The sequence below is a fragment of the Pyxicephalus adspersus genome, chromosome Z, assembly GCF_032062135.1.
Source record: "Pyxicephalus adspersus chromosome Z, UCB_Pads_2.0, whole genome shotgun sequence".
NCBI classification, from domain to species: domain Eukaryota; kingdom Metazoa; phylum Chordata; class Amphibia; order Anura; family Pyxicephalidae; genus Pyxicephalus; species Pyxicephalus adspersus.
Genome location: NC_092871.1, coordinates 54,611,342 through 54,636,943, shown reverse-complemented (window position 1 = coordinate 54,636,943; position 25,602 = coordinate 54,611,342). Strand labels below are relative to the sequence as shown.

General features: G+C 40.0%; 1 protein-coding gene across 1 annotated transcript in view; it reads right to left on the bottom strand.

Moving 5' to 3' along the window:
- Nucleotides 1-24,158, bottom strand: part of CFP (complement factor properdin) — a 43,973-nt gene extending 19,815 nt beyond the window's left edge. Inside the window, exon 1 of the mRNA XM_072429335.1 lies at nt 23,949-24,158. Within this exon, the coding sequence (XP_072285436.1) occupies nt 23,949-24,045 (97 nt within the window). The 5' untranslated portion in view covers nt 24,046-24,158. The remainder of the gene's footprint in view (nt 1-23,948) is intronic.
- Nucleotides 24,159-25,602: the final 1,444 nt, after the last annotated feature.

Genomic DNA, 25,602 nt, shown 5'->3' with positions numbered 1-25,602 from the left:
TGTATCCAATCCAATACAAAATGAGAGTTTGAATTTACCAATTACATACTTTGTATTTATTTTGTATTATTTTGTATTGGATTGGATACAGGAGTTTGTATTCAATCCAATACAAAATGTTTGAATGAGCTTCAATTTGAATTTCCCGCACACGCGCCGACGTCATCTCGCACGCACGCAGGGAGAAGCCGGCCGGGTTTTTTTTCTCCGCCTGCAGGCTTCTTGTTTCAGAGAGCCCCCGGCGCTGGAACGAGAACGACGCTGGATGATCAGCGGGATCGGGTAAGAAGCCTGCCGGCCGGCGGAGCCCGAGATGCCGGCCGGCGGAACACAAGATGCTGGCCGGCTTCTTACCGGTCACGACGCTGGATGAGCACAGCGGGACCAGGTAAGTGAGGATTTTATTATAGGGAGAAAAGTTCGGGGTTAACGAAAATTGCAACTTTTTTTAGCCCGTACCAAGGTCGGGCTTAACGGTTGGGAGGTTAATACATGTTGTATAACATGTTTGTCAATAATCCTTTACTAAAGTATTTGATTTCTCTAAAGCCAAACTAGAATGAAATTTTAATCAGGTCACAAATGTTTGTTCACATATTTTTTTACAGTCATACTATTGTGTAATGACATATTAGAAAGTGCCACTTAGTATATATTCAGCTTGATAGAAATTAGTTTGCAGTGTTGCAACCAAAAGAAAAAGTATCAAAACAACAAGTGCAACAAATGTACCTATAAATGAAGCAAGTTTTTGATTGAATGGAATGTAACATAAAAAATAGCTTTTACACAAAAAACATCAAGCATTAAAGATTTAAACTGACCAGTAAAATGGACTGGAGATGCGCACAGAACAGGGCACATGTGTGCGCTAATCAATTGCTATCACCTCACTATTGAGTTTAACATCTGCTCCTGAATCGTGCAGCTGAAAATTAATCGCCCTAATTGGCATATTCAAGATCTTTTCTCATTTTTGCAGGAAACCGGCAGGCGAGTTTTCTAGAACTAGGGCCCAACTCGCGGTAATAGAGCTTGCTGACTGGCGCGTGCGTACGCGTATTTCATTGATAAATCAGGGCTGTAGACTGTATTCCATGCCCTGAAACATCAAGAGAGGGGTGTTGCGTGCTTTTAGCAAAAGAAGATCTTTGGTGCAGAAAAAATGAAATTGTGTCCCTGGGCATTGTCTTGCTTTTTGGGACCTAGTGAGTGATGAACTCTGTCCATTTTCCAGGTGCTAGACCAGAATCTCTGGATACAACTCTTGGAACAAAGCAGTAATATATCCCTGCAGATCAACCACATACTCCTATCCGAAGGTTGCTCCTACCCAAGCAATTTTCACAGTTGGTCTTCAAGTATCAGAATTGTCTTCTGGGCAGCCTCCATACCTTGATCTAAGTTTTCTAGAACCGTAGTGGCATCATCCATGCGTGTTTCAAGTGAGGCAGTGCGGTGACCAATATCCCTTAAGTCACGCCGCAACCCTGCAGTTATTGAGGCAGAGGCCTGTGACAGCTCTTCCTGTATCAGCCTGCATGCGCTGTAAAAAAAAGCAGGGTCACCTCCCAGCGCCACATCACTCACTGGTGCGGAACAGAATCCATTCTGTCTTCAGATGCCAATAATGGAGAGGAGGCTGAAGATTCAAGGGAAGAGGGAGCTTGTGCCATCTTGGAATGCAAGTCCGAGTTCTGGGCCGAGCCTGTAGCCATCGATTGATGTTTGGATTTTCAGATAGGACCCATCTGCTCCACTCCAGGTGAGTACCCAGGATCCATGATAGGTAGTTGTGGTCTAGTTACCCACGGAACACACTGTTTTAGATGCTTTTAGCCTGAGATTGAACGGAGCTGACTCAGGACATTTCCATCTCATCTCGCTGCGCATGCGCCCCCTGTATGTTTTTTTTTAAACTGTAAACTGAAACCCAGCTAAAATGTTTACAAAAATTTATTTTACTCAAATATAAACAAATCAGAATATAAACCAAGATATTTATTTTAAAAAATACATGAAAATGCTTTAACTTTAAGGTTTAAACCTAGAACAAAATGTGGCCATCACTGCTAACAATGAAAAACAGAAATCAACAGAAATGTCAAAAAATTATGTGAATAAATACATGTTTTTTTTTTTATATGTAAAAAAAATAAAATCTTATAAGCTGAGTCTTCCCTGTCTTTGTTTTTCCTATGGTAGTATTTTTTACTATTGAATTAGTTATTATGGGTCACTTGCTCCTAATGATCTTTTGTGCACTGCTGTTGGTCACCAGTAGATAGTGCTGTGTTCACACGCACAGTGTGTAACAAACTCATGTCTCTTGTCTCCAATAGAATGAGGATATAGCGTGATCTACTGGTCTGGCCTAAGTATATTAGAAGATTTTTTTTTTTGCAAAATATATTTTGCTGGAAGAAAAATATATTTAGTTTATATTTCGAGTTTGTTAGTTTTAGAGCATGTAAAAGGGTTATACCTCAGCAAGGTATATTTTTGTTTGTCTGCTTTTTAGGCTACCTATACACATTATATATTAATTGGTCCTAAGTCAATCAAGAAAAACGTTCTTGATTGACTTTTTGAGCTGTTTCCCAACATTCTTCATTACCCATTCTTCATTTCCAACATTCCAACATTCTTCATTTCATTATTCTGAAACCTGATGAAGCTTAAAGGCAGTGCATCCAACTCAATCAGTAGAGAAAAGGGAATTAAATGTAAACATTTTTTAAATATGAGCGCAGACAGGTCCTTTATTGAAGAAAAGACAGTCAATGTCCCTTCTGCAATAAAAAAAACTTATATGATAAATCCTAATTTTTTTTAATTCCATTGTGGGTTTCCTGATCTTTGGCCATCATACTATATACTGGCCAGGCTAGAATTATGTAAATCCTGCATATGCTCCCAATTTTCGGCATATCCCAGAATTGCACACTTAGTTGAACATATGCAAAGCTCTGTGTTTTTTTAAAGAAAGAAGGCAAACAGGCAGTATTATTTTTTGTGGAAGGGATATCACCAGTCCTTTTTTCACAAATTTTAAAAGCGGAAAAAAGTTCTGCTTTAATTTCTTCATTCATATATAGCTGTATTGCTTCCAAAGCAGCAGTACATATTCATTGTATTTTCATACCTGTACAGAAATATTCACTGTTCTCACCTGGAAATATAAAATCTTGATTGTTGCCAGTAACAAGTCATTATATTAAATACTGATTTAAATGCTTCATCCAAACTAAACTGACAACTGAAACATTGGTTTAGGTGAACTTAGCTGATAAAATAGTAATATTAATAGTACAATTATAATCAACGTCAATTAATTCATTATCAGTTTCTCCTAGGCTGAGCTGCTTTAGACCAGTGGTGAGATTATACAACAAACACATAGTATTAAACCTTGTAAACATCATTTTAAAACTACTTTATACAACAATGAAGAGATTTTGCAACTCATTGACAGTAAGCTTGATTGAGAAATAACCTAACCAATAACATAATATAAGCTTTGTTCAATTCTTCCAGGTTGTTAAGCAACAGGTTGTTAAGTCCAACTGACCTTTTTAGATCAACACAGAAGAAAGGAATGCAGATTAGGATACCATTTCAGAAAAAAAAACGTGTGGGCATCTCTGCATGTGGTCTGCCCTAGGTAATCCCCACACATGACTGTGAGACTGGAAGAAAATATGACAAATAGCAGAAAGGGGGGAAGGGGCATGGACAGTACCGACCAGTGGGAGAGGGCTTGATGTGCTTGTAGTACTAATATACCACTGTGCTCATTTCCCTCGGAGTGGGCAACCAGATTCTACCATAAATCCACCAATATAACCCCAACTCCTTTTTGGGCAGAAAGGAGGCCCATGAAATTCAACACTGAAACTAGAGTTATTTGTAAAGGAGAAAGATACCCCTTTGCAAGGATCCCCCACAATATTAGAAAGCATGTTATCCTGTATGGGGAGTGCTTTCACTGGCCCCTTTTACCAGACACCCAGGCTGCAGGATGGGTGTCAAAACTATCTACTGAATGTGTTTTCTTTTGGAGAGTGCACAGTTCTAAAAGTACTTTGACACCTAAAAAAGTCACATGCACAGCACTGATTATTTTGTTTACTGTTCAAAGATAAAGGGATCATTCTTTTACAAAAACATTTTATGTATTTTGTCAAAGACGGTGGAGTTGCTACGTAAACCCTTTGACTCAGGCTCTTTGGTTCATGGTATGTCTGACACTGACTTTTATCAGCTTACTAATTATGTATTTTTTAAATTGATTGAAAGAATGCAACATACAAATAAATTAATCACTGTTAGTGAAAGTGGGTAGTTGGTGTTTTCATTCTGGTCAACAATTTTACATCTATGTGTAGGAGATTTCTGTTTTGGCTGGACTAATTTCCTCTTCCTTTTATCTGGTAGACACTAATGTGCTTGGTAAAAACACCCAGTAAGCCCCCTTACCTGGTCAAACTGAGATGACTAGTCCCCCTCTACCTTGTACATGCAACTCCTCAAAAGATGGAGCAAAATGTACCATGATAAAAGTAGAATGCTAAATCCAGCACTGGATTGGAGAATTTGTGGTCAAGAAAGGTTGTTTGCGGGTTTTTTAATTTTGCATTGGTACATGTTTCCTTATCTCAATCTAATGCCTTTTTGACAGTAGTTTTTCAATTATCCCTAAAAATAGCCAGAAATGACTAACAAGATATAACTCCAATGGACATCAAAGAGGTCTATTGCTAAGTTTGGGTTTGTCAAGCAGGATTTATTAATCCCTTTCCAAACTTAACATGGGCAGCCACACTGAGGCTGATTCATCAAGCAAAATCGGAAGCTCGCTCGCGCATTCGTATTCGCGATCCAAAATCGTACACGGTAGCGCAATTCAGCAACTGAAAGAGCTTGAGGCCGGAGCCGCGCATCTCCGGCAGCTTTACACTGGTGAGCTTGCATTAAAAGTCACTGTTCCCCTAAAAAATCATTCTTTCTAATGGCACACATATTACCCTTAGTCGCCTTAATTGGCGGATGCGCGACCCCTATTGCCCATTTTGTTATGAAGGCAAGCATCCGGCTTGGCAGTGAGGAGGCGAGTGTACGAGCGCATATGACTCCAGCCCGCGGTAAACCGGCTCGATATAACGACGCGAAAGTACGCGCGACCAGCGAGCGCGGATTTCATTGATAAATTAGGCCCATAGAATCTATGTTTGGTGTATGCTCCATGGTATTTTAAAATACACTGTGCAGTATTTCTTCTCTTGGATCCTGAAAGTGATGACATCTTGACATCAGTTCTTACTTATTAAAGCGTTTTTTAATATTTTTAGGAGATAATGTTTTAATAATGTTTTTTTAAGTGCAATACCCTTTTTTTTTTTTTTTTTTTTTTTAAAAACGCTAAATCATCTACTCTTTCTGAATGGGAGCACAGAGCTTTCTGGAAATCCTAAGTCACGCATCTTGGGAGGCTCTTGGCTGCTCCTTCTGTGCATGCCCGTTTATCACTGAGGGGAACCTGTGCAGTGCGAGATTGGGTGACTTACCCAAGAAGAAGGGAGAAGAAGGCCGAAGATGATGAGGCCTGGTGGAAGCGCTAGGACAAAGAATTCAAGGATGGTGGGGGACCTGATCGGTGAAAGGTCCAGCGCAATCAAGGGATCTGCAGGATTAAAAGTACGTGTGATTTATTTTATTTTTCAGTTTAGTTCCAATTAAGTACATCGTACAGCTTTCCATGTCTGAACAACAGCTTCTTTTTTGATACCTTGATGTAAGTCCGCTTTTTCATTGTGTGCATTATACACTATGGCCCCTAAATAATTTAACCAAGCCGCACCATGTTTTTGTCATTATATATGTCATTAATACCATACACTTGAGAATTCATTATGTGTATGAAAACACTAACCAATGTAAGAAACAGGGATGAGTGAGAATGCCTCTGGCAGTCTTGTGAAAATTTCCTCGAACTTCCTGATGGTTCCGCGAAATTTCAGCAAAACGATTTGCAAAACCATCAGAAGATCGAGAAAATTAAAACAGGAGGATTCCCAGAGCTCCATTCAGAAATCCTCCTGTTTGCGATCCCCGGGGCACTAGAGGTTAATTACCTCCAGTGCCCCGGGGATTGCACACTCTTCTCAATGATTGCAGTAACAGCTGCAATCATTGAGAAGATGCCTGGCACTACAGGTTAAATGGGGAGAAGTCTCCCTATTCCAAACCTCTACTGCTCTTTGATTGACTGATGAAGGCTTTCCTCAGCCAATCAGAGAGCACTAGAGGTCCCTCTGATTGGCTGGAAGTCTCCCCATTCAAAACCTCTGGTGCTCTCTGATTGGCTGAGGAAAGCCTTACTCAGCCAATCAGATGGCACTGGAGGTTTTGAATGGAGGGACTTCTCCCTATTTAACCTCTAGTGCGCTAAAAAAAATAAATTGGTAGAACTGTTGTGTACTGTTTTTACATTTTTCTCGCAGTGGATCGCATAGCAGTGGATAAAAGAAAAATGTAATAAATGTATCATAATATTACTGTGCTGGAAAGTGTGTTACAGAGTAACAGATACTTATATTACAATGTCAGCAGGTTCTCCTATGCTCACCAAGCAGAAAACAGTTCCTTTTTGAAAAAAGTACACATTAGTTCTACCAATTTTTTTTTTTAAGGCACTGGAGGTTAAATGGGGAGAAGTCTGTCCATTCAAAACCTCTAGTGCTCTCTGATTGGCTGAGGAAGGCTCCCTCTCTTAGAGTGAGTTATGCGGCTTGCATTTATGAATGAACACGGCCGTGGGAAAAATCAGAGGATTTGCAACAGCAATCAGGACTGCAACAGAAATCAGGGGAGCAAAGGACTCTTGTGTTATTGGATAGAGAAACTCTAGGGAAACTAGGAACACATACAACTAGTAAAGGGCTGCAAGAGCAATCAGAGGAGAGGAGCTGACGGCTCCGTTCCCCTGATTGGTCTTGCAGGTCCCAAAATTCGGTCCCACCGGCCGAAATTACAAAAGCCGTTCTCACCTACATGTTCGGTAAGCGAGAACGTCCCAATTCGCCGCAAGACCAAATTTAATAAATTCGCTCATCCCTAGTATGAAACCTCCCCAATGCTTTAGTTTTTTCAGAAAGAAATCTATAAGCTGCCAAAGGGAACAAGTGTCACAAGAAACTCTCACATTGCTCAGATCAAAATCTAGTAACACAATATGATTTCAACACAAATTGAAAGAACTGTTTTTTGTGACAAAAGTGTACATTGACCAAGTTCCAAATCAGCAAATAAGTATGTGTAGAACACAAGCGGTTTCACTCCACTACAATATCTTATCCACTTTTAATTACACAACACAATGATATTGCATAGTAATGCATACCATTCCATCCAGTCTCTCTCAGACAGGATATCAAATATATTTTCAAATTGGTTAGTACTACTTACAAAACTACGTTGTTATTTGCCTTTTTAAGCACAAAAATTTCCTTATATTTATATCTAAAAATGACATGGTAAAAAATGATTGTTTTCCCATCTAATCCTGGAATGATCCAAGTTTTAGAAGGTGACAGACTTTTTTACTTTTCCATTTAAAGCCCAACTAAACCCAAAAGTGATCAAGGTGAATTCTGATATTAACCAGACTTATAAATAAATACCAATAATATAGAAGCTAACGTGGTAGACATATGCCTGGTATATGGGCTAAATGTGTTTGCACATAGCTCCACATCCCATTTACTCTGTTCTCTGAATTTACCCATTTTGGAGGGCCAATCATATTAGACAATGTGATAACCAAAGTAAAAGGAACAATAAATGCCAGACTACATTTTCCATTATCCCTACTTTACATTGGAATTCATAGTTGTAATTACGGGAAAGAGGTGTTGAGCAATTGTGAGACCCATTACCAGGAACCTGAAAGGCCTATGTGGATAAGTGCACAGCTACAGACAAGTGCAGTTATACAATAAGCTTTTGAGTTTGAACTGTTTAGGCTCTGGTTGTGATTTAATTCCTGTTTTCACATATCTTTTTTGGCCTTTACCAGCAATCTCCAACAATATTTTAGGGATGAGTGGACCGATGTGTGTAAATAAGGATTTGACCTAGAATGGTTCAACTTGCAGTTGTTGAAGCCCTTGAAGACATTGCCCCTGATTCATCAATAAAATCCGCGCTCGCTGGAAGCGCGAAAGTACGCGCGGCCAGCGATCGCGGTTTACCGCGGTCCGGACTCGAGTGTGCGCGTACACTCGCCTCACTGCCAGCCGGATTCCTGCCTTCATGTGTGTGCCATTAGAAAGAATGATTTTTTAGGGGAACAGTGACTTTTAATGCAGGCTCGCCAGTGTAAAGCTGCTGGAGATGTGCGGCTCCGGCCGTGGGCTTTTTCAGTTGCTGAATAGTGCGACGGCGTACGATTTCGGATCGCGAATACGAATGCGCGAGCGATAATCCGATTCTGCTTGATGAATCAGGGGCATTGTCTTCTGGTTGTTTAAGAACAATGTGTAGCGCTGCGTAATATGTTGGCGCTATATAAATCCTGTTTATTAATAATAATAATAATAATAATAATAATAATACATCAAATGCTTTCAATATATTTACAAAGATTTCATCAAGCTTCAAAAAGCTGGGAATAATAGTACGGTAGTACTGGCTGTTATTTGAAAAAAGTTGCTACTTATTTATGGACCCCTTTACTGATTTACCTCTAGGTGCCAAGTAGAAATAGGAAACCCTGATGACAGCTCAAGCATCATCAGGATTTCCCTTTCCTCAGCCAATCAGTGGAGCTCTGCTATGCTGACAGCTCCGCTCCCCTGATCACTCCCGCAGACCTAGAGGAGCTGTGACATGTGTTCTGTAACTGTAATACATGTCACAGGTCCTCTAGGAGCTCCTCTGACTGCTCTGCTCCCTGATTGGCTGAGGAAATGGAAATCCTGATGATTTCCCTTTCTCAGCCAATCACAGTGCCCTGCGATCCCTCACTGTCAGGAGGAGTCCCAGGGTTGTGTTCATTGCAGCCCTGGAAATCATCCTGTCATTGGGATAACCTGTAAAAAGAAAGTTTAGTTACACAAACACACACACATTAACAACATAATTTAACATTAAAGCTTTGTCCTATTTTTTACTTATATTTTAACCCTTTCAGGGAATGAGTAAGGGGTTTTATGTACCCCTGTACTCATTCTCCAGGGTGAGGTGGTGGAGATCTGAGAGTCTCCATTAAAGGGGGCTTCCAGATTCCAAAGTCCTGCTAAAACGTTTATAAAAGCCCCCATTGTTTTCAATGGAAGCTTTCATAAAAGCTTAAAAACGCTTGAAAAAGCCTCCATTGAGTTCAATGGAAGCGTTTTCTTGCATTTATCCAGCGTTTTAATTTTTTAAACGTTTAAGATAACGCTCAAAAACGTGCCTGAAGGAAACGTCCTGGTGTACATTAGCCCATTGGAATGCTTGGGGACTTCAAACATGGGCTTTAAAAGCCTCAGGTTAAACGCTGGGGAAACAGTCTGTGTAGTTTAAGCCTTAAACGCTGGGGAAACAGTCCGTGTAGACTAAAGCTGCGTACACACGTCCAATAATTATTGTTAGAAACGACCGACGAACGACCGATGAACAACCGATTGGCCAAAAAAAAGTGACCAACGATGCCGACGAACAAGGATTGTCGTTGGAAATGAACGACCGCTATCAATCGTGTGTACGGTCGTTCAGTGATTGTGCATGTTTCTGCGGTACACTTTCTCCTTTACATGTCCCTCCCTGCATCGTTCAAACGATTGTATCTAGTGTGTGGACGCTGTTGGTGGATTATATTTGAACGATCATATTGTTACAGCATGTACAGAATTGTGCACAATATGATTGTTCAAGTATAATCGTGCATAATCGTTGAACAAGTCCAATTTATTTTCTAATTGAATGTGTCGTGTTTTTAGCCTCACTTATGGAGTTCAGTAGAGTGGCTCCTGACCTACCTTGCTTATATCCTCTCTTTGTATGGTAAGGCCCCTCCATATATTAACTCAATGCCTGCAGACAATCGGCTTTGGAAAGCTGTATGTCAGCTAAAGAATCCGGTGATTAATTTTGGTTAATTTTTATCTTTTTTTTTTTCTTCAATAAAATTCAAGAATATAACCAAAAAGGAACATTTTGTCTTTTTTTTTTAACTGGCTTTTACCAATAGGTTTAAAAGGAATTGACTTAGTCTATTACACATTATACATAATGATTGCATTATCAAAGTGTTACTAAGAAAAAAAATCTGTTTGTTATTAACATATATTGCAATGAATTTGGTTACAGATGCAGTCATCTCTATCCTAACACATGGGCCTGATTTATCAAGCAAGTGCGCGTAAGCTCGTTGAGTGTATATATGTGCCGATATACGAGGCATGTTTCCGCGAGTCGGAACTGAGTGCTAATACACTCGCCTTCACTTGCCAGCTGGATTCCTGCTTTCATAAATGAGCAATAGGGGTCGAGAATAAGCCAATTAAAGCGTGTAGTTTGCAGATATTACCTGACGGTAATAGAAGGAGGTCCAGGTTGCCAAGCACAACATGAAACCACATTGATTGCCAAGCTCACAAGCAGGGTCAAGCACTCTTGGAAATGAACAGATGTTCTGGTGTTGCTTAACTTAATTTTGCTAATTAAATACTAGATTGTATACATTATTTAGGTGTTTACATAAAACAAATAGTACTAGTATATCAAACTTATCAGAAATCATAGAAAGAAATAGACAATCTTTTCAGTTTGAAGCAATATGCCCAAAAAATCCTCTTTGTCTATTTCTTCCTATAATTTCCTATATATTTATGCATGTATGTACATACATACATTAGTGCACATGAAGCAAAACAAACAATGTACACAAAAAAGAAAAACTTACTGGAATAAGGATCTTTCTCTGAAAAATTGGTCAGCGCATATTTCAGCTGATTAACACAATTCACACGCACATAGCAGTTCCACCTTGGCACACAACAATGCGCATCACACTCCTAAGGTTCGGCGCACAACTATGCACATCAAACAACTGAGTTAATAAGCCAACTGTGCTGATTTTAGCCTTTCAAACATTTCAAAGAAGGGAACTTCTTAAAACAAGCATAATTGACTTTTTAAATTGTAGGTCCTGGGAGATTGTAAAGGAGATCACATAAAAGCAAACCCCCCAGAAAACAAACTACAAAAATAAAAAAAAAAACTTTATTCAAAATAAACCTATTTACCAAAAAGTCACATTAAAATATAGAGACCACACAGACACCACTAAATTTACATGACAAAATAAAAAAAACACACATGTAAACCCACACTTCCATATAAAGCCAAATATTGCATTCCAAAAATACTTACCAAACCGGTATGCAATTTTGACCTATCAAGGGTGGAAAAACTGGATTAGAAAATATTTATGCAGGACAAATATTTAAAGGTGGTAAAAAAGATATATTATTTAAATAAAACAATATGGCCACAAACACAATAACATAGCAGTAACATTGACTTCAAAATTGCAAAATGGACATTAAAACATTCAAAGTTTGAAAACTAAACAAAGCAAAGCATGAAATGTCGCAACATGGATTAGTAAAACACAACAAAAAACTCAGAAAGCACGTCAGACAACACCCTTATATATGCCCATATTGTTTGATTGCAAAATTCTGCCTTTATTACCACTTTTCAATGTTTGTCCTGCATAATTTTCTAATCCAGTGTTCCACCCTTGATAGGTCAAAATTGCATATTGGTTTGGTAAGTATTTTTGGGATGCAATATTTGTTGTGTCATTTTTGAACTAATTTGGCTTTAAATGGAAGTGTGGGTTTACATGTGTTTTTTTTTTGTCATGTAAATTTAGTGGTGTCTGTGTGGCCTCTATATTTTAATGTGACCTTTTTAGCAAATGGGTTTATTTTGAATAAAGTTTTTGAAAAATTGTGTAGTTTGTTTTTTGGGGATTGTTTTTATGTGATCTCCTTTACAATCTCCCAGGACCTTCAATTTAAAAAGTCAATTATGCTTTTTTTTAAAGAAGTTCCTTTCTATGAATTGGTTGAAAGGCTAAAATCAGCAAAATTGACTAATTAAAACTCAGTTGTTTGATGTGCATAGTTGTGCTCCAAACCTAAGGAGTGTGATGCTTATTCTTGTGTGCCAAGGCGTAACCACTATGTGTACGTGAACTGTGTTCTATCAGTTGAAATATGCGCCAGCCAATTTTCCAGAGAAGGATTCTCAATCGGGTAAGTTTTTCTTCTTATGTGTACATTGTTTGTTTTGCTTCATGTGCACTAATGTATGTACAAACATGCATATATATGTATATTTAAGGAGAGGGATTCACCTTTATGTGCTTCCACTACTAAGCTGAGGTGAGTAAGTCAATATATATATAAAATCCCATTCAAATCTGCATAAACACCCTGAAAGGCTGGAAAGCCAAGAAAATATGTTTGGCACAAAGTGTAGAAGGTATAGGTACTAGTACTGTTTGTTTTGTGTAAACACCCAAATAATGCATAAAGTCCAGTATTTATGAGCAAAACTAAGTTAAGCAACAACACAACATCTGTTCATTTCTAAGAGTGCCTGACCCTGCTTGTGAACTTGGAAATCAGTGTGGTTTGATGTGCTTTGGCAACCTGGACCTCCTTCCATCACCATCATGTGTGTTAGAATGAGTATGCAACTCAGCTGGACAACTAATTCACAACCTGCTTGGACAACAAGTGGCAGTGTGTTTGTATACAATAGTGCTAAGATCAGGAAGCACAGCACAATGACAACAAACCTATAACACTACCACTAATGAACAGAGGAGTTGTGTGGCAGCAAATCAACATGAGTGCAAAAGTGAGACTAATAAAATAAAAAATAAAAAAATAAAGAAATAAAAACTATATTAATTTATTCATAAAAGGAATATGTACATAAAACATTCAAATACCAATATGTGAGAACAATGTGACTTTCATTGGTGTATTCACGTCCCCTATTGCTCATTTCTCAAGGCAGGAATCAGCCTGGCAAGTGAAGGCGAGTGTATTAGCACTTGGCTCCGACTCCAGCTTGCGGAAATACGCCTTGTATAACGGCACGTATATACGCGCAGCGATCTTACCCGCACTTGCTTGATAAATCAGGCCATATGTCTTCACTTTATAGATACATTAATAAACTCGGTAAAAATCTTTCTTGGGTATATATGCATCAATTGAGCATCTAGGAGTGATCAGTTGTAATTTAAATGTACAGATTTTCTATATATATATATATATATATATATATATATATATACCGTATTTTTCGGACCATAAGACGCACTTTTTTCCCCCCAGAAGTAGGGGGAAAAAGTCTCTGCGTCTTATGGTCCAAATGTAGCCTTCCTTCTTACCTCTCATCTGTTCCTCTGTGCCCGTGTGCCGCCTCACAGCTTGCCCGGGCCGTCTCTCCACAGTTTCCTCCTCTGCTACGTCTCCTGCTGCTGTCCCGTCCTATATATATATATATATATATATATATATATATATATATATATAGACAAAAATGCCTGCAGAAATTCAGAAACAATTACTTTAGATACACACTAATAGTATCGCGAAACGCGTCAGGTTGAGACACTACTCGATTAAATACAAGATTGCAACGAACAACCAATTACATTGGTACTAATACAGCTACTAATTTGTACCAATATTTTGCGTTAGCATACTCTGTCTAGCACTGTTAAAAAAGGCATACCTGATGAAGTAATCAGGGGCATGTCATACCTTGTGTATACCACAATATTAATAAATGTTTAAAAATGTAACGTGTATATTACTGTTCATAAATAATATTTTGACAAAGAAAACACCTCATCTGTGGTTCCTTTAACTGATATTTTACTTCCTCATGCATTATTTTGGTTGAAAGATAAGAAATCCAAGGTTCCCATGTACTATGGAAGACATACATTTTATCTTTAAGTACACATGTTACATTGTTATTTATCATGATCCAATTCAGTTTGTTTTTAGTGAATTACAATGGTATACTAAAAGCATTGCAATAGCAAGCTATTTTTTTTTTTTTTGCGCTGCCAAGAAAATATAAGTAATTAGGCGAGTAAATGGTTTTGGGAGGGTCTCATTTAGTTGTACCAATAAGGATATTTCTAACCGTTTAGGTAAGTTGTTTTGGGTGACTGAGTAGATGAGGTTGTAGATTCTAATACAAAATCGTTTAACTTTTGGGCAACTCCACCAGGAATGTAACATGGTATCCATCTGACCACATATTCTATAGCACAGGGGTGAAAGGTCTTTATTTAGCTTATGGAGTCTGATGGGTACAAGGTACCAGCACATTAGAACTTTATAATTTGCTTTAATGAGAGAAGTATTAGAAGATATAGTTGAGGCCGAACTCGCGGTATTCTGCCATTCCTCAACAGACAAAGATTCTACCCATTCTGAGACCTATTGACAAATATAGAAGAGTTTTCTGTGAAGGTCAAATAAAGCTGAATATACAGCTGAGATTCATCCCTTAGCTTCAGATATAGCTGAGCATGATATACCGTGTTTCCCCGAAAATAAGACCTACCCCGAAAATAAGACCTAGCACTTTTCCCCCAACCTGCCCTAATATAAGACCTGCCCCGAAAATAAGACCTAGTAGAAACCATATTCATACATGAATATGGTAAGTGTTTTTTTTCATTAAAAAAAGTATATAAGACCTACCCTGAAAATAAGACCTAGTGTGTTTTTGGAAGCCCAAAAAAATATAAGACAGTGTCTTATTTTCAGGGAAACACGGTAGCTGAGCTGAGCTGAGCTGTGCTTTAAAAAGGGGGAGGTTCTCCCTTGAGTTTAGATTTTAAGAAGGACTTTATTTGCATAAACCTGAAGGTGGGAGTGAGTATTTTTTCTGTAGTGTGATTGTGCTCATTATATCCCTTCCATCCAAGAGGTCCTCAATATGGTATATCACCTTGGCTAACCACCACCTAAATTGTAGTTTGTCATTCCCAGGGGGGAATTCTGACTTGTTCCATAGGGGTGTTAAAGGTGAGTGTATGGAATGTATATTACAATTTGTTTTTTGGCCATCCCATAGAGCTAGTGAATAAGACAAAGTGGGACACATAATTGCAGGTCTCTTGTTGGAAGGGATCCACTTTAATTCCTCTACAGGGATGGACAGACAGGAAAATGCTTCCAATGCTGTCTTTTGGGGCCTGGGTTCTGGTATGGTGCATTGACCTAGGGATGCAGTTTGTGCTGCTCTGTGGTATAGCATTAAGATCAGGACTCCCAGGCTTCCTAATGTTTTGGGAATAAATAGAATGGCAGCGTTAATTCTTCAGAATTTATTATTCCATATAAACGTAAGTAATTTATTTTGTAAGTTTCTTAGTAAATTTTTATGGATTGCGATAGGCAGGGTTTGAAATAGGTATAACAGTCTTTTTAATTGCTGCGATTCTACCAAGCCATGAAAGTGGAGAAGTCGACCAGTCTTGTAAATCTTTAATAATTAACTGGGTGGGTGGGTAATCAGCCTGAAAGAGTGTTGCCAAAGAGGGAGTCAAATTTCTACCGAGATATGGGGTCTACTCATTTTTTAATCCTAGCAGTCACTTGCTACTTGCTAAATCCTATGTGGAGGGGCCTGCCTGCTATAGTATTGTAGTGGGGTGGCCAGCACCCAAGGATGCAGGATTGTCAGAGGTAGAGGTGTGGACCTCTTTAATTGCTTTACCCAGAATTCCCAGGGATGTTGGACAAGACCAGAAGTGATAAATGCTGAGGAGTACAGGGGGGAGGGGGCCAGTATGACCTGATCTGATGAGGCAGCAGTAGCTGAGCATGCGAGCTGCAGCAAGATTGTGTGGTCCCCTTCAGTTGATGCAGGGTTCGGGCAGCCGTGGGCCAGAATAGCACGAGTGCTTCCTGAAAGACTCAGCTACTGTGATCGGGTGTATTCTGTCAGCTGTCACTGTCCTAGAGTTCCAGTGGGGTGGGTGATTACCCACTGTGCGAGTGTTTGTGCAATCCATCGTGTGCATCCAATCGTGGGAGACACATCATGAGGAGCTTGCAGTCTTCTAAAACTATATACAGCTAAGTGACATTTGCTATTTGAACTGAGTGCAGATTGCCAAGTGTTTCAGGCACACCTTAGACGCCACCTAGTGTCCATTGTTGGAAACTGTTATCCCCTTTGTATTTTACATTTCACTATTGCATTCACCTTGTTTGTAACATCCAATACCTCAGAACCTGTAACCATACGTTTGTTTACATTGCAAAATATTCAGTAAAGTGCATTTTATATTTCCGCTGTCTATTTGTTTGGCCAACCTTACCTTGCCTTTACATTTGGTGTCACAAACAGGATTCGGTCATGTTAGACAGTGAGGAACAGATAGTAGGAGCAACAACGTCGAGCAGCGCTTTCCCAAAAGAGGAAAGACAACAAATTTCCCTGCCAGTTCCCACCCCCTTATTCTTGGCAGGGTGCTTACCACAGCAGCTGCCCATATATACAGGGTCAGGCCAGGATTTGGGTGACTGGGTTAGCAGGCTGCGGGCCTTATCCGCGCCTTATCCTGTGCAACAGGCAGAGGTGGCTATTAACGTCTTAGATGGGAGGTTAATCTAGCACTTGCCAGCAGTAGAGCAGGACTCCCTTGACAAAATAATCAGTCAGTTAGAGGCGGTGTATGGCCAAAGAGGAACACTAGGGGATCTCAGGGCCCACTTTGTGAACAGGAAACAAAAGCCTGGGGAGTCCAATCCACAATATGCACTGGAGTTACAAGACCTAGCAGTGGAGATACGCCACAGAAAGAGAGCACGTACTGATAGGCAGGGCTGGAGTGATGCGAATGGATGGCTTTCAGAAGATCAGTTTGTAGAAGGGCTGCTTGCTGACAAAATTAGAGAGACCCAGCGAGAGAAACATAGGAGGAAACCTTATCTGAAATTCCATGAGATGCTGGTTCAAATGCTGCAGGAGCTGGTGAGGGAGAAAGACCAATAGGTTCATCTATAGTCCCACTGACCCCTGCATGGGAGGTAGCCATTTAAAGACTGTCAGAGGGAATGGCTCAGATTCAGACAGAGTATTCAATGATGAAGCAACAAATAAGATCCCCTTCTGAACAATGGGTAGAAAGTGCTTCACTGAGGGGAAGGCAAGACCCCCCTGGAAGGCGGCCAGAGCAAACAATGTCTCCACAATGTAGCTGGTGAAGCAGGTCATTTCCAGAGAGACTGTCCCAATAAAACCCCCAAGAGGCCATTAAACTAGAGAGCTCTGCTGCTAAGAGTCAGGCAGTAGGGCAGCATGGTTATACGACTCAGTATGTGATGGACAAAGATGTGGTGGTGGATTGCCCTATAGTTCATGGGCGTTTTGTTGGCGGGGGAAATTGAGTGTTTCTTTGACACTGGCTCCCAAGTCACTGCCTTTCCGGAGTCCCTTTTCCAGCAGTGCTTCCCCAATAAGAAGATGAGCTCAAATGCTCACTGGATCTCATTAGCTGCTGCCAATCAACTTCTCATAGAAGTGGTGAGGATCACATGGATGAAAGTAGAATTGTGGGGACAATACCTTGGCCAAAAGGGTATAGTGATCACCCGGAATGCTGGCAAGGAGAGTGCGCAGGCAATACTGGACATGAACATCATACAGGGGCTGGGGTCTGAACTGTCACCAGGATGTCCTGCACACTTGGGACCTCCCAGGGAAGTCAAACTGTTATTGCATGCTCTGGAGTCACTGGGGAGCTTGGAGGCATGCTCTGGGGACAGGGACATGAAAATTGGCACTGTGAAAGTTCCCTTTGGGACAGATGTTGTGGTGCCCCCCTGACAAGAGCTGGTCCTCCCTATGAATGTTGGCTCGCATCACGAGTTACAAGGTCTCAATGCCCTGGTGGAATCTCTGCCCATGGAACGAGGACCATGTATTGGCAGGACTCTTGCAGTAGTCCGCAGGGGCACAGTTCCTTTTAGAATTCGGAAGACTCACGCTCTTCCCCCCACCTAGCCCCTTGGACAGCAGTGGGTCAGCTTTCCTTAATTGAAGATGTATTTGTACCAAAGGTGACCCACCTGGAACTCCAAGTTTTTGGATTCCGTGTGAAAGGGTCTGAGACACTCCATTTTGTTACCTGAGACACTCCATTTTGTTTTCCATTCTAGTTCTAGTTTTAGAGATAGATGTATTCCTTGGTATTTTTCTGCCAAACAAGTGTCCTTGCTGACATCTGCTAAATTCAGATATTGCTGACAATTAAAGAATAACAAGATGTCTTGTACGTGTCTGAAACAATGTAGCAAAGCGGTTTTGTATTAGAACAAAGATACTATTATCTCTCTACTGTGGTAAATGAGCATACACGGTGATATTTTGTTATGTTATAAAAACTAAATGTTTGTTACAATAAAGTTGAAGATTGCTTGATACCGTACTAGTGTATGCGTCGTTGACCAATTCTTCCCAGGCGCCTGTTCTGATGCACTGAGGGACACTGGGATGGTGGGAGATCACAGAAGAATAGAGCCAAGAAACCTGCAGATCCTTTCAGCTGGGGGCTCGTCCGGGATAGAGCACACAGAATTTTCGGTGAGTACGGGAATTCCTCCCTAACGGGTTGGGAACTTTCTCGTTTCTTTCCGAATAATTTCTGTTGCTTCTATCTTGAATCCTTTTTAGATAAAGAAAGCAGAAGAGAAGTGCTAATTAACTATCTTGATTATGTTGCCCTGGTATGTGGAATGGAACTTTCAGTCACTTTGAATGCTGACCCCAGAGTAGCTTCTGGTATGCCTCTCAGCCGTATATTATTCCGTCTCCCTCTATTCTCTTGGTCATCTTTTCTAAGTGCAAATGATGATAGAAAGAATGTAGCTGCACTTGTGAATGCTCCAAGGCTGTAATTCTTGAATCTGTGTGCGATGTAGTTGATCCTAGTGCAGTCACCCTTGTATACACTTTAGTGATCTGATGCTGAAGGGATTCTGTTTTTTCCTAAGATAATTTGTGTGACTAAAAATCCTCCTTACTTGGCAGAAACTTTAGGAGAGTTTGCAGATCACTGGGAAGGTTTTGTTTCTCTACAGGAGAAAGTGAAACCTGGGCTGTGAGACACAGAGATGCTAGAGAGGGAGGAGGGGTGAGTCTGGGCTGTCAGCTTGTGTCCCAGACTTTTCATCCTAAAGCCCCTGACCTCGTGGCTGGGGGTACCATCTTAGTTGTTTGGCCGCAAACAGGTTTAAGCTCTAAAAAGGGTTAATTAGTCAGTATGGCAGGATGGACTGAGAGCATGGGAAGTGTAAATTTTTCAGGATCATCCCAAATTGTCCTGTGAATCTATTCGGAAGGGATTTATTTTCTTTTTTTTACTGAGATTGCAGTTGGGGATTTAGCAAAACAGGACACCTACATGTCACATCCTCAGTTATGCCCATTCATGTGCCAAACGGAGGTTGTTTTTTATATCTAGAATGTCAGCCACAGGATCCACTGCTTGATCAGGTTCCTCCTGAAGTGTGGGCAAGGACTGACCAAGATGTTGGTCTAATCTCTTGTACACCTTACAAGGCAATGTTTAAGCCCAGCACTGCACCTGTCTACATTAAACAATATCCACTTTCCCCAGAGAAAAGAAAAGGGAAATGAACCAATAGTAATGGAATTTCTAGAGGCAGGGGTTATTGAGGAAATTATTTCTCTCTAAAACACACCTATCAACCCAGTAAGAAAGGCTGACAATACCTTTAGATTTGTCCAGGATCTTAGAGCAGTAAATGCTCAGATCATACCCACAGCCCCTGTGGTTCCAGACGTGCCATCTCTGCTATCAGCCATTCCTGCCCATGCAGAGTTTTTCTCTGTTATTGATTTAAAGAATGCATTTTTTTCTGTCCCAGTTGACAAGGAGACACGGCTACTTTTTGCTTTTACATTTAAACATCGCCAGTATATTTGGTGTAGAATGCCTCAGGGTTCTGTAGACTCCCCTGTAGTCTACTCTATTGTTCTCCGGACTACACTGTACCCTTGGACTGCCCCTCATGGTTCTGTCCTTCTACAATATGTGGATGATCTCCTCATATGTAGTTTCACTCGGAAGGCCTGCCAGGCAGACTGTGTTAGTCTATTACTGTGGTTATATGAATGTGGACACAAGGTGTCAAAATTACAATGGTGTACAGAAAGTGTTGATTATTTGGGCTTTGTCCTGAAGAGATACCTTTTCTGTGTGGCACACAGAGGAACAGGTCAAGAGTAAAAAGGACAATGGAGGCTGAAGTATCAGTCCATTTGGGAGATAAAAGTATTGTGAAACTAATGAGAGCTCTGAATGTTAGTTCTATGTGTTTGCAGAACCCTCTTAACCCAAGGCATGTTACACACATGTTTAATAACAGTGGCCACTCCACACTCCTCAGAGCATAATAGCACAGTTGTGGTATAGCAAACAACAGTATCCCGAATTCACATTACCCTCCCCCATAAACTACTATTGTGGGGAATGTCATATCCGGAAGCCAAAGGATACGATTATGGTAAGCACTGTTAATGTCACAGCAGCCCATAACGGTTTTAGTTTTGGTCGGATGTGCCTCAACCTCCATTGGATGAATGGCTCTCCAGGTAATAATGTTGGATACGCCAATGTCAAAGCATATTTGCGATATATATATAATAGTACTGGAAAGTATAATGGTGTAGGCATGAAGGTACCACTACGTGATGTTACTAATAATATGAGTTGTAATGCCACCCATCCGGTGCAAACAATTGTCTCCTGATTGTACCTCTGGGTTGCCTCTATTAAGTGCTTCTGAGTACATTGGCCTGGGAGCATCTATTGTAGGAGTCCCAGGTTTGGATATATATAATACTCGCACTATAAATTCTATTGTATGTGATGTAGCTAAATCTCTGAATTATACCTCCACTGCTTTAGCTGATATACTGTTAGATTTACAAGGTTTGAGAGGAGCAGTGTCAGAGAATAGATTTGCTGTAGATTATCTATTGCTTAAGCATAAGCTAGGATGCCAGAGTTTTAAGGGTATGTGTTGTTTCAACCTATCAGATTATTCAAAGTCCATAGAGGAAGAAATACAGGCATTGCAAGAAATTGTGCATGGTATTAAACTAGATGTGGGATCATCCTCATGGTGGGATTGGTTTCTGAGTTGGTTACCTGATATTACCTGGTTGAAAACGCTCTTTATGTATGGAATTATTATAATCGTCTGTCTAATCTTGCTATGTTGCTGTATTCAGTGCATTCCCTCCTTATTGCAAGTATTTCAGGCGTTCTGTCCTAGACCAAGGGACGTTGGACATGAGTACATTGAGTACCTACGGATGAATCATAAGAGGTAAAGTCATATTCATGACTTAAGATGGGATTGAAAGGGTCTGAGACACTCCATTTTGTTACCTGAGACACTCCATTTTGTTTTCCATTCTAGTTCTAGTTTTAGAGATAGATGTATTGCTTGGTATTGTTCTGCCAAACAAGTGTCCTTGCTGACATCTGCTAAATTCAGATATTGCTGACAATTAAAGAATAACAAGATGTCTTGTACGTGTCTGAAACAATGTAGCAAAGCGGTTTTGTATTAGAACAAAGATACTATTATCTCTCTACTGTGGTAAATGAGCATACACAGTAATATTTTGTTATGTTATAAAAACTAAATGTTTGTTACAATAAAGTTGAAGATTGCTTGATACCATATGAGTGTATGCGTTTCACCGTGGTTATGTGGCCAAAGTGAGAGCAGCACAATAGTCAGTGGGGCCAAGCCAAGAATGGACTGGAGAACAGAATGGTTCTCTCTTGCAAATAAATGATGAGGAGCTTACATCCTCCCAGTGAGAGAAAGTACGAAGGCTAGTGGATAAAGGGACTGTGGTGTTCTCTCAGGGGGACTATGATTTGGGCTGCAGCAATGGGATAGTTCATGAGATTCCCAATGGGGATAGCCCACCCATCGGGGAGAGAGATATCAGAGTATTCCCCCGCATCTTTATCAAGAAGTCAAACAAATGCTAGGACAGATGATGCAACAAGGGGTGATTGAGGAGAGTAAAAGTCCATGGGCAGCGCCAATAGTGCTGGTAAAGAAAAAGGATGGCACTTTTCAGTTCTGTGTGGACTACAGGCATTTGAGTGCTGTCACCACATGAGATGCCTACCCCCTGCCCGGATTGAAGAATCCCTTGCTGCATTGGGCAAGGCTAAGTTTTTCTCCACACTTGATCTGGCCAGTGGATACTGGCAGATCCCTGTTGCTGAGGCAGACATGCCAAAAACTGCTTTTGTCACTCCTATGGGACTGAACAATGCGCCTGCCACCTTCCAGAGGACTATGGAACACTGTCTGGGCGACATGAACCTAGAAAGTATCCTGATCTATCTTGATGATGTGGTCATTTTCTCTGCCACCTTTGAAGAGCATCTAGTCCATTTGGAGGCAGTGTTGGCTCGCTTGCACAGCTATGGGCTGAAACTGAAGCCAAAGAAGTGTCATTTATTTAGGTAAGAAATTGAATACCTGCATCCAGTCATGGGAGACACATCATGAGGAGCTTGCAGACGTCTAAAAATGTATACAGCTACCGTATTTTTCGGACCATAAGACGCACTTTTTTTCCCCCAGAAGTGGGGGGGAAAAGTCCCTGCGTCTTATGGTCCATATGTATCAAAATGTATCCTTCCCAGCTGCTGTCCCGTCCCGTCTCCTGTTCAGCGCGGCCAGAGTGACTGTCTCCTGTATCTTGCTCCCAGCGTCCTCCCACTCTCAGCATGATTGGCTGACAAAGTCATGCTGTGTTCCCTGAATTTTATGACTGTGATGTTGGTTTTTAATGCACATAAAATATTTTAGGACACTATTTGTTTCAGAATCTTTTTTTTCTTCATTTCCCTTCTCTAAAAAACTGGTGCGTCTTATGGTCCAGTGCGTCTTATGGTCCGAAAAATACGGTAAGTGACATTTGCTATTTGAACTGAGCGCAGTTTGCCAAGTGTTTCAGGCAAACCTTAGATGTCGCCTAGTGTCTATTGTTGGAAACTGTTATCCCCTTTGTATTTTACATTTCCCTATTGCATTTACCTTGTTTGTAACATCCAATACCTCAGAACCAGTAACCATAAGTTTATTTATATTGCACAATATTCAGTAAAGTGCCTTTTTTATTCCCTCTGTTTGTTTGGCCGACCTTACCTTGCCTTTACAGTAACATGTTAGCGATGGTGTTGTAATAACAGAAACAGTTCTGGGAATAGAAGTGAGCCAATCACATAAGCAGGATGGTATATTTCCAATGAATTTTGTGGTGCCAACAAAAACACTCCTCTAATACAAGGGAGCCAATAGTTTCCATGTTTATACATTTGTGTTGGCTGGAAAAGGGTAATGCAATGGTAACTAATGAAAACATTTTCTCAATGTTTAATTTTTTACACCATCTTTATTGTTTTATGCTAATTAGTACAGCCAAGATGTAAAAATCTAAGACACAAGAGATATTCACTGAACTGTGAAGCTTTGCAAACAGTGAAATATGTTTATAAACCTTGACACTTGATTGGATCCCAAGCTTTTTTTTTTAGAGCAGATTAACTTTCAATTTATTATGTTATGGTTATTTTGGTGGGGTGCACCCATTTTTGTCCAGTTGTAAACACATCCAAAATGCACCTACACCCCTTCCAAACTCCTATATGTATGTTGTAATAGTCATACAAATGGTTTAACAAATAAGACAAAATATTTCCCAGGAGTAATGTCTTATAAATTCCCAATAATCCTAATGCCCAATAAATTCTTTAATAAGAATACAAAATTACTAACCTGCAGTAGCCCGATGAACGACCAGTATACCAGCTGTGAGCAGCACAAACAGGGACTGCGGTGCCATTGTGTTAACTTCCCCCTTTAACACTCTCATCCAAAAAGGGGGCAGAATTGGTAATGTGTCCTTTTATCTGTCTGCAGGTCTCCTTTCTGTGTTTCACCAGAGCCAGTTAACACATGTTGTCATCCCCCACACAGCTCACTCTCTAATCCCCTGCACACCCTCCCACTGGAGAAAAAAGGGCAGGGTGATTTTGTGAAGTGAGGCAATAAAGGGAAGTGTTTGACAAACATAAGAGCATTAGGAAAGCTTACCATACTAACTTGAAGTTAGTATTTTATGATCTGCCATGCACAGAAAGACAAAAGCAAGAATACAGTAAGCAAGACTGTCATCAATATTTCAATCAAAGACCAGAAAAAATAAAAATAGAAAATGTTTTATTTAAAGAACAACAAAAAACTAAAAACCTCCAAATATACTTTTTCTACAGTTCTATTTAAAGTACAATTATCATGTGAAAAAATGTGCTAGTTTTTTATTTTACAAGCCTTATTTGGGTCCTATATTTCTGAATTCTGACCAGGAATAACCATGCAGCTAAGTGTCAAAGAAAAGTCTAAAATCCTTATGTCTATACCTGTTCCGTATCAGTGAGTCAAAGTAACAAAGCCAAAGCATCATTATTGCCATCAATAAAAGCATTATTAGGTATATATATTATATATTAGGTATTATATCTAGCATTTTAAAAAGGAAAGGGAATCAATGGGTGCCTACTTATGTGTTTTATGACACATGGCATTTAAAGGACAGATTTAGGATATGCTTTATCCTAAAGCATAACCTGGGTATATCAGTCTTTTCCTTTCAGTGAAAATTGTTGGATTATTTTTCAGATGGTGTCTTCTTATCTAGTGTCAGCATCATTAAATATGATGTTCTCCGTAACATTCTGTGTAAAGTGTAAATATAGTACCAATGGTTTGTCTTCTAGATCAAGTTATTATTATTCAGAAGGATAGGAGTTAAATTATTATTAGGCTTAGGACCAGGAGGTTTGGAGTTACATATGGCAACTACATGCTTTAACACACTGCACAAAGTGTACATTACTCCATTTTGGTGTATTGATTTTGAAAAGCTACCCAACACCTTAAAGCAATGCATCGGCATTGCAGCACATCACATGTTCCGTAAAGAAATTATCTTTTGTCATTTTAAATAAGGTTGCCAGGATTTCCCATGTTATCAAGCACAATACATTACCAGAAGCCACTGTTTCTTGCGTTGGAGTGGGGTCATTTATGATCATTTGGTGCACCAGGCAAGATACCCTAGGTCTGTGTTGATGGGCTTTAGTTTGCTTTAGGTGGGTCTTGCATTCCCATAGAAGGCCAGGAGAATGCAAACCCAGTTGAACCAGGACAGAAGGATCTCAAGTGCAGGACAAATGTATCTGTTAATGGGTCATGATATTTTTAGAAGCATCTCAAACTGATACCACGAACAGAAGAGTAAAACCAATATACATAGGCCCTAGCAACCAGTCAACATTGGGCTGACAAAAAACTCTATACCATGAAGGCAAATGTTTTTTATTTTTCAGCTGTGAACCTGCTTTACATTCTTCATAAAGTATTAAAATAT